Raw genomic sequence first — 15,310 nt, 5'->3', positions numbered from 1 at the left:
ATATTTACAAGGAGTCAATGTTTCTGTTGGATAATTTAATGTTATTACTATTAACATATAAAAAGCATAAATAACCGTTGGAATCATCTGAAATGAGAGTACTTCGGTGGATATTGACACTCCTACCAAATCTCTTGAAATAATTTATATAGATTCAAATTTTAAGCATTAAAATGGAAGCCATCTTGGATTTGTTGATGTTTTATAAGACAGTGTGATATGTTGTTTTGAATTCACAAACGCTAAAACAAAATGATTGTCTTTTTTCTTTTCTTGTTTTTTTTCGAGTGGGAGGTTCAGCCCTTTGTCAAAATATTTCATTTAGTTCTTAAAGAATCAAAAAGTTTAACAAAATATGTTATCCTAACAACTATAACCCTGTAAACTTGCAACCATAAGAATATTCAAAAAGATGTCAGATTTAATCCCTGCATTAGCATTCTTTCAACAGTCTAAAATTGATTAAATCTGACTTCCTTCTTTTAAAGCTTCACTTTTGTATATAATTTTTGTAGAATAAGTCTTTGTTAAAACCTTCTTAAATACTAGAGTTCTGTCAAAAATAACAATCTAATTTTGGTTTTCATCATGTTCTCTTGCTAAGCTGAAACTTCCATTGCTGTGTCATGGATCTTGAATTACAAGGATTAAGTACAAGTCCTTTAGTCTGAACTTCTTGACTGTCTAAACATAACTTGGTCTCGATGTGTTCTAACATGCTATCATCATGGCTCCTCCTCCAATACTGAAAAAAAGAAGATAAAGAGATTTGTAAAATAATCTGAATTTGTATACTGCCAGAACTTTCATTTTCTTTGTTTATCTGTAAGCTGCTGAACTTAAACTGTTGCGCCATCATGACAGCTTAAATCTTCTGTACATTTTAAAACTGTAAGAAACAGTGTAATTTATCATTATTTCTAATGTTAACCAAAGTATTGTTCACTGTCAATTGTATAAGAGTGAAAGGAAGGGAAAGTTTTACAATATATGGTACACAGTTTTAAGGAGTGGTATTTGGTGAAAATTTTTGTAAGTGTCATTTAGCAAATTTTTTTCGTCAAAAAAAAACATGGAACATATTCTTATACTTTACAGTTGATGTAAACAATATTTCATTATGAATAATAAAAGTATATTTTATAAACACATTCACAATTAGGATTCAGAAACAAGCAAGAAGTGCTTATATTAATCTGTCTCCTTGATATGTCAACTTTACCGTTGTGAGCCAGAATAATGAATATGTTTGAACTAATAGTATATGAGGAAGCAAACCTGTATAGTTCTGCCTTCTTGACACTGGAATAACTTTATAGGTGTACCAGGATCTGTTCCAACTACTGTTACACATAAATCTAAGTGACGAATCTGACCATCTTTACTCATAGAAAACTCCTACAAAATATACAATTTCATAATACTGATCATCTTAAGTTAATAAAGTAATACATTCAAAGGCTTACATGAATAACAAAAAATACTGGACAGTACAAAAGACCAATCTTAAAAAAATCTGTAGAACTTGGGAATTCTGCTGTATTTTTACAGGAAAACAATTTTGGTTGTTTTTGTTTCTCTTCTTTCATTAAATATAAGTCCTGTTTATTTCATTATCACCTTTAATATGTTTGTAATTCTGTACAAATTGATTTTTAAAGGATATAATATGTAAGTTAGTAAAAATTCAAGTATTTTAATCAGGACAGTGATTACAATCTTGTTGTAACCTCAGTCTATCATAACTTATTAGGTCTACGTAATTTTGAAAAGTAAATTTTGTTTACCACTACTTACTTGATTACCCCCAGCAAAGTGACAAGGGAAAATACCCAGAGTTCCATCTGCAAAATGGCCGAGTGTATCTACACACATTTTATCCTGACTGATACTTCCGAAGGCTAAATCTCCTCCTCCAGGCACTCTGTAATAGTAATGCTATATTATAAATACTAACTCTTTTTTATGTTCACTATAACACCTGCATGTGACTTATATTAGCAGAGAATTATTTTATTAGATCTGAAAATGACAACATGTCAATTTCAATATATCTATATTCAAATGCATATATATTTGATCAAACAAATAAAAATTTTAACATACAAGATTATATGTAGAATTAAATTTCAAAATGCATACAAATATACAGTATAACAGCACATTAAGTGGATGTTTATGTCTGAACTATCTAACAAATGAATACATTTACAATAAATATGTTCTGATGTCTATGTCTGAACTATCTAACATATGAATACATTTACAATAAATATGTTCTGATGTCTACAACAATAAATATTTGGAATGAGGGCTTTACTCTCATAAGGTTAGACACTGATACAACAAAATGGAATACAATAAAATAAATAATTATTTTGAATACCTGAATGTGTAAAACTCACTAAGATTTAAAATAGAAATTTCGTTTACATAAAAATAAGAAGATGTGGTATGTTTGCCAATGAACAAACTCTCCACCACAGACCAATTGATGTAGAAGGTTAGCAACTATTGGTCACTGTATGTCCTTCAACAATGATAAAAAAAAACAATTTATCTTGAAACTATTAATCTTAAACATAGAATCTGAACTTTGCTAAGATATAAATTATCTTTTTATTTTAAGTACATCTTTGTTATGTAAATCTTTGACAAAAGTTGTTAACTCGCAAATAATATTCATATTTTTTTTCTTTCAAACTACTCTCATTGTAATTGCAAACAGATGAATTTGTACTTACTTGAGTTCAGGATAAACATTTTCTAAGTACCATTTAAATGGTTTGCATTGTAATCTTTCTTTTAACTCTACTCTTTCTGATATACTGAAATATAATCATATAATATTGTATGTGATAATAACCTACCGGTACCTGATTTATGCATCTATGTCTGACAAACAGTCAAATATACAAAAAGAATAAAAAGTTAATGTAAGCAGTATATTCTAGTGTGAAACAAGGTGCTCCACAGGGCATAGCTTTATACGACCGCAGAGGTTGAACCCTGAACAGTTGGGGCAAGTATGGACACAACATTCAAGCTTGATACAGCTCTGAATTTGGATTGTGATCAAATTCTTGACATAATATGAGTTTCTGACACAAAACAAATGTCAAGATCTTACAAATCTATTATGCAATATTGTGCAATTAAAGATTTCTTCTTCAAACTTTTAAAAAATTTGGAATTTGAGAAATTTGAAAAAAAAAAATTGAAGACTACTTCCACCCCCTTTTTTTTTATGCCATAAGTACAAAACCTGACATTTCTTTATACATTATTTACAAGTAGTGTAAGAGAGATAAATCCAAACAAACCAAACATTGTATGTTAACTGTTTTTGATTTACCCGCTTACACTACTTTAAAATTGTCTTAATTATCTGACCAGAAAAACATATAGTGCGGTGTCTGAAGGCAGATTTTTTGGAATTTAATCTCCCCACCGAACACACACCTACATAATATATCATTGGAAAGAGGAAATCGTGTACTATAATAATATGCCTGTCGTCAGGACTTGATGTGGTCACATTTTTTTAAAATTGAGGTCAAAGGTCATATGTAAAAATCTGTGAAAGTTTGGGAGGGTTTCAATTTTGACATTTTTTTCTATTTCTAAACTCTACCTATATATAAATGATACTGTTTTGGCTTTAGTAATGTTTGTTTTTATACATAAACCTTAATCATTGAGATTTTTTATCAAAAAAAATCCTAAAACGACGTTTTATAAACAAAACTTCAGAAATCAAGTTTTCAACCTATAAAATGTTTAAAGCACCTTAACCTTCTGAAAAATATCAATTTCAGGTAAAAATCAAGTGTCATGCAGGACAATACTTTAAAATTATTTTTTAAACTATCATAGTGGGTGAGTCATCAAAACAAAGCCATAGAACACTACAGTCAAATATGACCTCAAATTGAATTTGCGGATACTTCAGTTTTTTTTATAGACAACTCCTTGCTTTTGGGTTTTTTTCACAATTATTACTGCTACCAAAGTATTATCTTTTGTTGTGTATTTAACTCTGGTTAATATCTATTACATTATAGGTTTTGTAACTATATCCCCCCTTTTATCCCTTGCAACGTACCCCAAACTTCAAAAGTATTCCATATAAAAAAAAAGAAGATGTGATATGATTGCAAATGAGACAACTCTCCAAATGAGACCAAATGAGACATAAAACAATTATAGGTCCCGTACGGGCTTCAACAATGAGTAAAATTCATACTGCATAGTCTTCAATTCCCGAAATGAATAATGTAAAACAAACAAAAACTCTAACGACCTGATTAATGTACAAAATAAATAAGAAAGAAACAAATATAGTATATAGAAACACTGCATTACCGTCTCGTGACTTGAAACAGATACATACAGATATTGGCGGGGTTTAACTTTTTTAAGGGCACGTCAACACTCCCCTAACCTCGGACTGGAACCGTGTGTACCAGTGCAACAAGCTTTATACCAAACCAACCGTTATCTCCATCATCTTCATTTTCATCAACCGTCACAAAACATGTTTTAATATTTCTACACATTTCACTCATGGCCACAGGTCTGCACATGAAAGGTTCTGCTCAAAGCAAACACTTTATTTTGAGTTTTTCTTTACAAGTACAGACAAGGTATTGTAGGCAGTCCGAACACATTTGTTCCTAAAAATACCAGCTTCAAACCATCCCTATCAATTCATCCAAGATTTTAAAAGAGATCTAAAAGGGGGTTTAGGAAGGTGTGATGACATCCATATGCTTGTCTGTAAAGATGCTGGGGAAACATTATACGAGACGTACGCACTATCTTGAATTCGCTCAATTTCATGGTTGGCAACACATTAGATAGCGTCGCACTTTACTTTAAGAAGCATAAAATCCATTGGCATTCAATGTTTCAACAAGATGTTTTGAACCAAACTCATGGTACATTTGTAAAGCCAATCCTAAATGAAAAGGAGTAAAACAAAAACGATTGCCTCAACAATTGCTTAGTATTTCCACAATTTCTCTGGTGCCATTTCCTGAGAATAGTCTTGGCTGTATGCATTTTCATTGAGTAACCATAGAATGAATTGCAATAAATACGAAGGCATTGGCTTAATTAAGAACGAAGAGACAATTCATCCGAAATTGGGTAGTCTTCTTTAGAGTTTCGATGTCTTTTTTAAGTTAACTTGCAGCGGAATGAAATATCTGTCCGTTATTTGTGTCTATTACAGTTGACATTGAGATTTTAAGGTCAGTTTTCAATTGACTAGAAGCTTATATGGCATCTTAAATAGTTATTTTGCTATTAAATATTATGTTACATTTGCCTTGAACTTGTTTTGTTGTTTGACAACTGAATTTCTATAGAAATAAATTAGTTTAGACTGCATTTTACATGTAGAATATTTTAAATTAGAATTAGCCGGAAGAAATTATCTATATTTATCGAGTAACGGTGTCATGAGGAATGACCAATGAGGAATCGTTGTCAATAGCCAAAATAAAATTACTAAAAGCAGTATCGTGTTTTGAGATATCTGCTTCCATGGGTTTGGATTTGTTTTTTTACGTTTTAAGCAAATAATTTGTAATGCAACCAAAATGACAGAGTGATTGAAGTTTAAAAGATGGACGGGAAACTATTTCAACTTTAACTTTATCTGACACGGATAAAACATTTTTAATACGCTCATCTGATTCAAACTTGAGTAATTTTCTACTTTCTAAAATGTTTTGTTGCAACAAAATATACAAGCGCTCCAGTTGAACGACTGCATTCTAGATTGTGTACAAATACCCGAAACTGAGGGACAACAGTCAGGTAATTGTATGTCGTCATTAAATATTAGACAAGAAGCTTCCTCGCTCTAAAAGGGGGGACAAATATGTTTACTTGTGTAAGTTTTGTAGCATGAACGATGAATAACTGCCTGCACGAAGTTTTTAAAATTAACAGCTATTCAATGAAACAGCTTGATGTTCACCTCATCCAATCTTTTATGCAATGCAGATACAAAAATCGACTTCCATAAACTGGTAAATTGACTCAAAATTTCAATCGAGGTTTTTTTATTTGGCATATTATGCACTGCATAAAATGCAACGACTTTTGTCTTTTCTTTGAACTTAATGGGGCAAGTTGCAAAGGACTTGACATATCACGGAGTATTTACTGAAACTATCCGTCAATTATTTTGATTTTACAATAAGACTTTTCTGACAAAGTATATTTGATGTTTTATAACGAAAAAACATAGAATATAAACATATACAAACAAAGTATGTGGCATATATCAGTGCACTGTAATTGAAAATATGTGTATATAATAGCGAAAAAGGTAGTAATTTCATATATCATTTGAGAGCAAATTATTGACTAATACACAAAATGTGACGGAAGGCAAGTGATTGAGTTCCGTGTTGAAATTGAAGATATTTACTCCATTCTTTTTCCATTGATTTTTTAAGGTTTTTTTCATATTTTGGTTCCGAAATTTTTATCACTAATTAGTTTTATTAAATATTATATGCTTAAAATATTATGGGATAATTTTTATTACTACTATGAAGAGGAAACTAAAGTTTGAGTCTGAATTTGTAATTAAAATTACCTCAATTTCAAATAGTCTAAACTTCGCAAATTTTATAGATTAGAAGAAAATAAAATACTGAATGGAATATTTTGACATATAAAAATAGCTTCAGGAAAAACTATTTCAATTAAATGTAAGCAAACATACACATTTTTTCATTTTGAAAAAGGGGGGTTGAAACTCTCCAATATACTACCAGTCATTAAAACGACTTTTTAGAAAAAAGTGACCGTACGAAATTCTGACGACAGGGCAAAAACTAAAGAAGACATATTTGTCTTTAAGTTAAGACCATATTTAGCCGTGTGTTATTTGGGGAGATTAAACTCGCGATCTAGACGACTTTTTACACTTCTGTCACCGCACTAATAGTTTCCCCCCTATTTTGCCCCTAATTCCAAAACATTTTAAGAACCCCCCCAAAGGCATAACTTACCATCCCTTAATGGGATGGAAACTTGTGGTATAATTTCAGTGAGATTCATCCTCTTAAACACAAGTTATTGTTGAAAACTACAAAAACGCTTATTTTGGGCCCCCTTTTTGGCCCCTAATTCCTAAACTATTAGGACCATAACCCCCAAAATCAATCCCAATCTTCCTTTAGTGGTATTGAACCTTCTGGTAAAAATTTATAGAGATCCATTCACTAAATCTAAAGTTATTGTCTGGAAAACCTAGTTTTTCCCCTTTTTTTGCCCCTAATTTCGCCTTTTTTAGTCCCTAATTCCTAAACATTTGAAGCCATAACCATACTTGCCAAGTGACATGATATTCACGTGTAATACACGCTTTTTCAATGATTTACACGCGTGGATTTTGTCACATGGCGTGTACACGCTTTTCACTACTTTACACGCGATTACACGCTTTTTCGTTCTTTTCATTTTTTGGTCGTTAGTGATATTGCTATTCTCGGGTTTTTTCCTTATTCGGCAATAAATACCGAAAATTTCGAAAGTAATTGTTTGGCTGCCATTGTTTGTTTTTCATGAATGAACAGCAAAAGGTAAGTAGTTTGTGATTAGTTTTTACGATTTTTTTACTTTCTTTCAAATTCACTTTATTGGGGAAATGTACACAGAAATAGGTCGCTTTCAGGGTCTGTACTGTCGTCTAAACCACTGATTGTTAAGCTAAAACGATGTGTACGTACCAAGATTCAAGATTTATATTTTAGAAATCATATTTTGGAGTTCGAGTTTAAATGATCGAGTGACTAATTGTGCATTCTATGTTGCAATGATATAAACAATACACATGAGAGGGGAAATACAATTTAGCTATTTGAATAAGCATTCAACATGTTTATTAAATGGAAATCAAGTTATAAAAGATTTTTCTTTTTCAATTTCAGTTTCAAATCTAGCCAAAAGATTTCCATGGGCTATGGGATGAAAATATCGCAGAAGTGTTGGATCAGCTCTCATAGTACCAGCTATCTTCTGATGAACTTCCCAGTTTTGACTAGGCAATAGGAATGAAAGCAATGGCAGAGATAATAGATCACATTTTACATTGCCAAAAAAAAACCAAAACATTATGACATTCTTCCAAAGCTTGATAAAGCTAATTGAGTTGAGCCAAATATCAATTCTTACAGAGAGAGAGCACTTTCAATTATAAAGAAATTCACACTGAATTCTGATCAGAACTTGACAATGTTACATTTATATTGTATGATGTTACAATGTATCAAATAAATTTAACTAAACTTGAAACTGGCAGTTGTTTTCAATATGTGCCTATATATAGCTAGTGGTGTTTCTTTAAAAGAAACATAACAGACCACTGTAGGATACAATAAAAGTTTACAGAAGAATATATATCGTTCCTTTATAATAACACTTTTGTATAATGTGAAATAATGAACATTACCACATTCATATTGAAAAGTCCGCATCTATGTCGCGCGTTTTCACACGCTTTTTGACATGTCATGTCATGTCATGACATGATTTCCTATTGTCAGAGGTTGGCAAGTATGGCCATAACCCACCAAAGTCATAACTTACAATCCCTTAATGGTATGGAAACTTGTGGTATAATTTCAGTGAGATTCATCCACTTAAACACAAGTTATTGTTGAAAACTACAAAAATGCTTATTTTGGGTTCCCTTTTTGGCCTCTTATTCCTAAACTATTACGACTATAACCCCCAAAATCAATCCCAATCTTCCTTTAGTGGTATTGAACCTTCTGGTAAAAATTTATAGAGATCCATTTACTATATCTAAAGTTATTGTCCGGAAACTAAATGCGTCTTCGGACGAAGCAGACGACGACATGATACCATTATACAACACAAATTTTTTTTTTTGCGGTCGTATAAAAAGAGTTGTCAGGGAATACTTCAATGAGATAGCAACCTAACAACACAAACCTCAATACATCTAATTACTGATATAAAAGAAAATATACATAAATGAGTGGTCTGTTTACAAAATCTTTTTAATATCTTTAATATTTAATATGTACTGCTGCATCCTGTACATCAAATTATAATGAACAGAATAATAATTTTTCCTACAGTACTAGTTAACTTTGACCAGGTCAAATTTTATGAAATTTTATTAGAATGGAACTATAACTATATAGCAATAGAGAGATTTGACACCTTCAAGTCTAATTAAATCATGCAATTTCCAGATGTAAGTGTCTGTTACAGGTCAGCAATGTGATTTAATTTTTCAATTCTTGCTGATAACATTTACAACAACATGCTATGTTTTTTTTATTATACTGCTTATAGTAGTAAGGGAAAAAAATTGCCAAAAACTGCATAATATTCATAGTAAAGTTAACATATCATAGATTTTTTCCATTATTTTTCCACTTTTTTTCTTTCTGACAGGCTTCAATTTAGTGTCATGCACTGCCAATCTTTTCATAAACATGTATTGAAGCTTTTCTAGTTAACTTACTCTCCAAATGGCACCATTTTAGCAGAAGGCACAGCAGCAAAATAAAATTCTTTATAATCATCCATCCATACTTCAGCAGCTCTTCTGGTATTCCTGTAAAATATGATGAAAAAATATTTAACATTCACAACAGAAAAACAAGGTATCAATTAGAATACTCAGAACATTGTAATAAGATTCTATAAGTATAATAAAATACCTTTGCACATACACATCAATTGACAAAGTAGATAGTCTTGAACTTCAAATTTACCTATGTTAGGAGTGCAAAAAATTACTCATAGTATGTTTATTATCTCATATACTTTAAATGTTTTTAATCGTTTACCATGACTGACATTGGTAAATCTATATGCATCAGATCAGAAAGTCAGAGCATTAATATGTTAGTTGATAATCTGAATTTCTGTACATTCTAATCTGTTTATATTTTCTTTGAATGTTGATTATATTTTTATTAAATCAAAATATAGTTCACTAGATCTCAGTTTTTCTTGGGTTAAAATTATATTGAGAGCATCAAATGTTCTTGCTTTCCATTGATTTCCCGTAGAAATAACACTATCATTGTGCTCTTGCTCTAGCCAGAGAATATGAATTATATTTAATATTAAAAACCTGAAATTTTTGGCACTAAAAATAAGCCATATTAAGCAATATTACACAAAAAGTGTATGGCAAGATGTACTTATCCCATGACAAGGCATAAAAGAAATGGTCTGTGTCTGTATTCACCAATATTTTATGTTTTTTAAAAATCAGCTAGATTTTTGTTTCATCTTTATATTTAAGCTGAATTAGCTAAAACAGTGACAACCATAAAAGCAACAAAACTGATACCCATAAATAGTAAAAATATAAAAAAAACATGGCTGTTTGTCAAGTTATATACAGATGGAGGGTAAAGAATCAAAATATAAATTAAATAAAGCAGTAATGAAAACACCGATCTTTCCCCATGTGGAAGGTAGAAAATGAATAAAAAAAATAATGTTTAACCAGAATCTGTCTTGACAAATTAAACATTGCTGAAGTTACTAACCGAACTGAGGTAAGTCCAGTTTCCCCAACATCTAAAATATACAATTTCAAAAATACTTAAACTTTGGTTAGTACTGTCTTCCTGCTAATCATTGCTGTAAGCCATGTGTTTCCAAAAAAATAAATGCATAATAGGGCCTGCATGCATTAATCAGGGTCCCCCTTCTTTAAAATTTTAACTTCCTTATTACTTTATATATGCCTCCATTCTTAAATTCCCAATTTCTCTATAATTGCCCCCATCCCTACATAAACAGATAAAATATTTTATATATAAATTTATAAGCATATTAGAACAACTACCTTTCTCAAATCTCAATGTTAAAATAGTGCAGTCATACATCAAATTCACAGGCTGAACAGCTGACAATAAAACCTGTCAAATCATTATGACATTTACAGATGTGATGTCTATCAAATCACAATGCTTGATTGACATTAATAAATTAGCAAATATCACTTTTATGCCATTCTTATTACGGTGATTACTCAGAAACTTAAAAAGTGCATTTAAAGTAGAAAACTATTCTCAATCCAGAAACCATGTTAATGTAATAAGAAATCTTAATACTTGCCTTCTAAAATTAAGCTTGACCACCCATAATATATAATGTTTTACAGGTCTACCAACCCACAATTTGACTTTTTCTGAAACAACCCTTTCTTTCTTATTCATAGAAAACAAATTGTAAATTTATTCTAGAATATTAAATCCTTGATATGTATCCTTCAACTTAACTGACCTTGCAAACACATTACCACTTCCTCCAGGGAATGTATATGGATGTTGTTTACGGAACACATGACCCACTCGACTACAGGGTATTATCTCTAACTGTCCATGACACTGCCATACTCTGAACGATATTTCTGTAGTAAAATAAATCGCTTAAAAAAAATTCAGACAGCAATCTGTTCAAGTCTCAAAATATAATAACCAACATTCAATGGCTTTAGTAGAAATACATTTAACCTCTCTCTTTTAAATAAAACCATTTTTTATCCCCAAGAACATGAAATTCTAGCAATTTAACAGATATTTACCTCCAGTGTTTATAAGTGTAAAAAAAATCTTTATCAAAGATATTCACTCCTAAAAGGTAATAAAGTCTCTTTGATAAAAAAATAACTTCATAATATATGGATCTTCATTTATTTGTTTGATTTTTTTATGTTATAAAACATCAAATTCAGTTTTTTAAGTTGTTAGTATTTAAGATTTCTTATGTGTGAATGTTACTTTTTAACATTCTGATTTGCTTCACTTGGGAAAAAAACGACATCATATTCATATTCATGAACAATTAATCTGGGACGGTCTTATGATATATACCATACCATCACATGACTTTTTATTAATCTGGGACGGTCTTATGATATATACCATACCATCACATGACTTTTTATTTCACATTCTACATCAATGTATTGCATCTAGACATTTTATTTTAAATCCTGTTATTATTATATCTATAGCAAACAGTGGTTAAAATTTTACCTAAATTTTCTCCTCCCCAGACGTCCATCTTCATATCATATTTCCCTAATTCATTAAACCAACTTTTCTCAATTGTAAACAATCCACCAGCTATAATTGGTGTTCTGTAATGAAACAAAATAATCATGATTAAATATTATAAATGAATTCAATCAACCCAAATTACCAGAAAACAACAAAGATCTATTGGGAGTTTGCTTTTCTCTAATTTTTCTTAAAGTCAACAGAAAAAAAGATTTGTTTAGTATAATAGAATCTTTAGAAATTTTGAAAAAAGACATTTTATAGATGATTGTAGATATTTTTTGCTCTTGTTTTACTCAATAAGTTCAGAGGAAAGAATATGAAAAACAAGAATGTGTCCATAGTACATGGGTGCCCCATCAGCACTATCTTTTTGTTTGTTCAGTGGACAGTGAATATGTGGTAAAATCTCTAATTTGGCATTAAAATTAGAAAGATCATATCATACGGAACATGTTTACTAAGTTTCAAGTTGATTGTTGATTGGACTTCAACTTCATCAAAAACTACCTCAACCAGGTGGTGCTGTAAGGGTGATGTTAAATCCTGACTATTGAAAAAATAAATAAAAAAGAACAAGAGGCTGTCACAACGACAGCAAACCGGATTTATTAATATTTATTTGTGTGCTGGCAATATCACAAGAACCATTACTGATGAATGGTGAAAGTGAAAATCGTCAATATCAAATTTGACCTCCATTTTGTCATCAGTATCAACATATTAAAATTTGAAAAGCTTAGACTGAATGGTTCATGAGTAAATGCAACAACGTGAATGGAAACGCCATTTTACAATCTTTCAAGAACCATAACGCCTGAACGGTAAAAGTCAAAATCGTCATTATTGAACTTGACCTCTATTTTGTCATCAGTAACAACATATAAAAATTTCAAAAGCTTTGGTTGAATGGTTCATGAGAAAATGCACGGACACGACTGGAAACACCATTTTTCAATCTTTCAAGAACCATAACTCCTGAACGGTGAAAGTCAAAATCGTCATTATTTAACTTGACCTCTATTTTGTCATCAGTTACAACATATTAAAATTTGGGAAGCTTTGGTAGAACAGTTCATGCGTAAATGCACGGACACAACTGGAAACTCCATTTTTCAATCTTTCAAGAACCATAACTCCTGAACGGTAAAGGTCAAAATCGTCATTATTGAACTTGACCTCCATTTTGTCATCAGTAACAACATATTAAAATTTGGGAAGCTTTGGCAGAACAGTTCATGCGTAAATGCACGGACACGACTGAAAACTCCATTTTTCAATCTTTCAAGAACCATAACTCCTGAATGGTAAAAGTCAAAATCGCCATTATTGAACTTGACTTTCATTTAGTTGTCAGTAACAACATATTAAAATTTTAAAAGCTTTGGCTGAACGGTTCATGAGTTAATGCACGGACAACATTTGATTGCCGCCCGCTTGACCACCCGACTGCCCGACTGCCCGGCCGCCCGGCCGCCCGCCGTACATCCCCAAATCAATAACCGACATTTTTGTCACAAAAATCCGGTTAAAAACTACCTCAACCAAAAACTTTAAACTGAAGCTTGACAGATAGGATGGATGGACGGAAGAACAAACGAACGGACGCACAGACCAGAAAACATAATGCCCATAAATGGGGCATAAAAAACAGACTTGCATGCTCTGTTCTTTGACTAGTGACAGTAGTGTATTAGACTGAGTAAATCAATAACAAAAACAGGAACATTGTTTGATAGCAGACACACAGTCCCTTTTCTTTTGTGGATTAAAGTAACGATCATGATAAGTTATTTGAGTCCTTGTTTTAATTTAAAAAGTGTTTCTTTTTCTTGTTTGCATTTCATCAACAGTCATGTCATCGAGTTTTGCCTCAGATGCTGTTATTGAATCCAAAAATATAGATGCAATACAAATTCATTTTAGAAATTGAATACTCCTTTTTGTAAATTCATTGGGGTGTAAAAGTGTTGACCAAAGTACATTTTGTATGAAGCACAAAAGTTCTTCATTCTTAAAATGTACATATGGTCAGCGCTTTTACAACCCTATGAAATTACTAAAAGAAGCATTCATTAATTATAATAATTTTTTTTACGCTATGATCATGAAAACAGGATTGCTATCAAGTTTTTTCTTTCATTTTCCTGTGCACTTCATTGTAGAAGCACATGTGAAGTTGATTAAGGAATAACGCGAGATTGCAGTTAGCTAATCAGAATAACGTATTATAATGAAACATACATTTAATGCATTTATTAAGCTTTCATAGCACAATTTATCTCTTGGGTAATGACCCAAATTTTAACCTCATTCACACATCAAGTTAAAAGCCTTCAAAAAAAAAAATTAGGATAAACTAGATAATAAAACCTCATCATGTGCCACTTACTTGATTGGACCTATTGGATTATTCACCCTTTTATTTCTTTCTTCTGGTGTCATGTAATCCCATTTAAACACTAAATTCCAATCAAAACCTAAAAAGAGATAACAATCAGAACATTGTAAAATCTAGATATAACACATAAACATAAAGTAGTGGACAAGAAAAAATGTAAACAATAAACGCATTATGACTTTGTTATTTTAAATTCAGAAATTTTTGCAACATTTCTTTTCCCAAGCCGAGGTGAAAGGTTTCACAAAAATAAACTAGAGGCTCTCAAGAGCCTGTATCGCTCACCTGACTCTACTTGGGTTTTTGAAATCATATAAAAAAAGATAAAATTTGGTACAAAGTAACAACACTTGGCCACCACCTCATTAGGAAAGGAACATTTATGCTATGTTTGATTTCATTCACTTTTGTATGCATTTCCCATAGGGTCCTATGTTAAACAAAGTCACCCCACTGACGGCCATCTTGGATGTTGGATCGGCTACAAAGTAACAACACTTGGTCACACCTCATAAGGAACATTCATACTATGTTTGGTTTCATTCCATTCAGTGGTTCTCTAAAAGAAGTCATTTGTATGAATTTCCCATAGGGGCCTATGTTAAACTAAGTCCCCCACTGGCGGCCATCTTGGATGATGGATCGGCTACAAAGTAACAACACTTGGTCAGCTCCTCATAAGGAACATTTATGTTATATTTGGTTTCATTCCATTCAGTGGTTCCCTAAAAGAAGTCATTTGTGTGCATTTCCCATAGGGTCCTATGTTAAACTAAGTCCCCCCCCCCCCCATGGCGGCCATCTTGGATTATGGATCGGCTAC

At 31.5% G+C, this 15,310-nt stretch overlaps 1 protein-coding gene across 1 annotated transcript in view; it reads right to left on the bottom strand.

The window, feature by feature from the left end:
• Positions 1–287: 287 nt before the first annotated feature.
• LOC143068318 (polypeptide N-acetylgalactosaminyltransferase-like) overlaps positions 288–15,310 on the bottom strand; it is a 37,406-nt gene continuing 22,383 nt past the window's right edge. The window contains exons 7-14 of the mRNA XM_076242263.1: positions 14,479–14,566; positions 12,063–12,166; positions 11,308–11,434; positions 9,524–9,616; positions 2,745–2,828; positions 1,798–1,924; positions 1,279–1,398; positions 288–745 (exon numbers count right to left, since the gene is read on the bottom strand). Of these exons, the coding sequence (XP_076098378.1) occupies positions 587–745; positions 1,279–1,398; positions 1,798–1,924; positions 2,745–2,828; positions 9,524–9,616; positions 11,308–11,434; positions 12,063–12,166; positions 14,479–14,566 (902 nt within the window). The 3' untranslated portion in view covers positions 288–586. The remainder of the gene's footprint in view (positions 746–1,278; positions 1,399–1,797; positions 1,925–2,744; positions 2,829–9,523; positions 9,617–11,307; positions 11,435–12,062; positions 12,167–14,478; positions 14,567–15,310) is intronic.

The sequence above is a fragment of the Mytilus galloprovincialis genome, chromosome 3 (genome assembly GCF_965363235.1).
Source record: "Mytilus galloprovincialis chromosome 3, xbMytGall1.hap1.1, whole genome shotgun sequence".
NCBI lineage: Eukaryota > Metazoa > Mollusca > Bivalvia > Mytilida > Mytilidae > Mytilus > Mytilus galloprovincialis.
The sequence above is the reverse complement of the archived record's forward strand: the minus strand, read 5'-3'. Positions and strand labels throughout refer to the sequence as shown.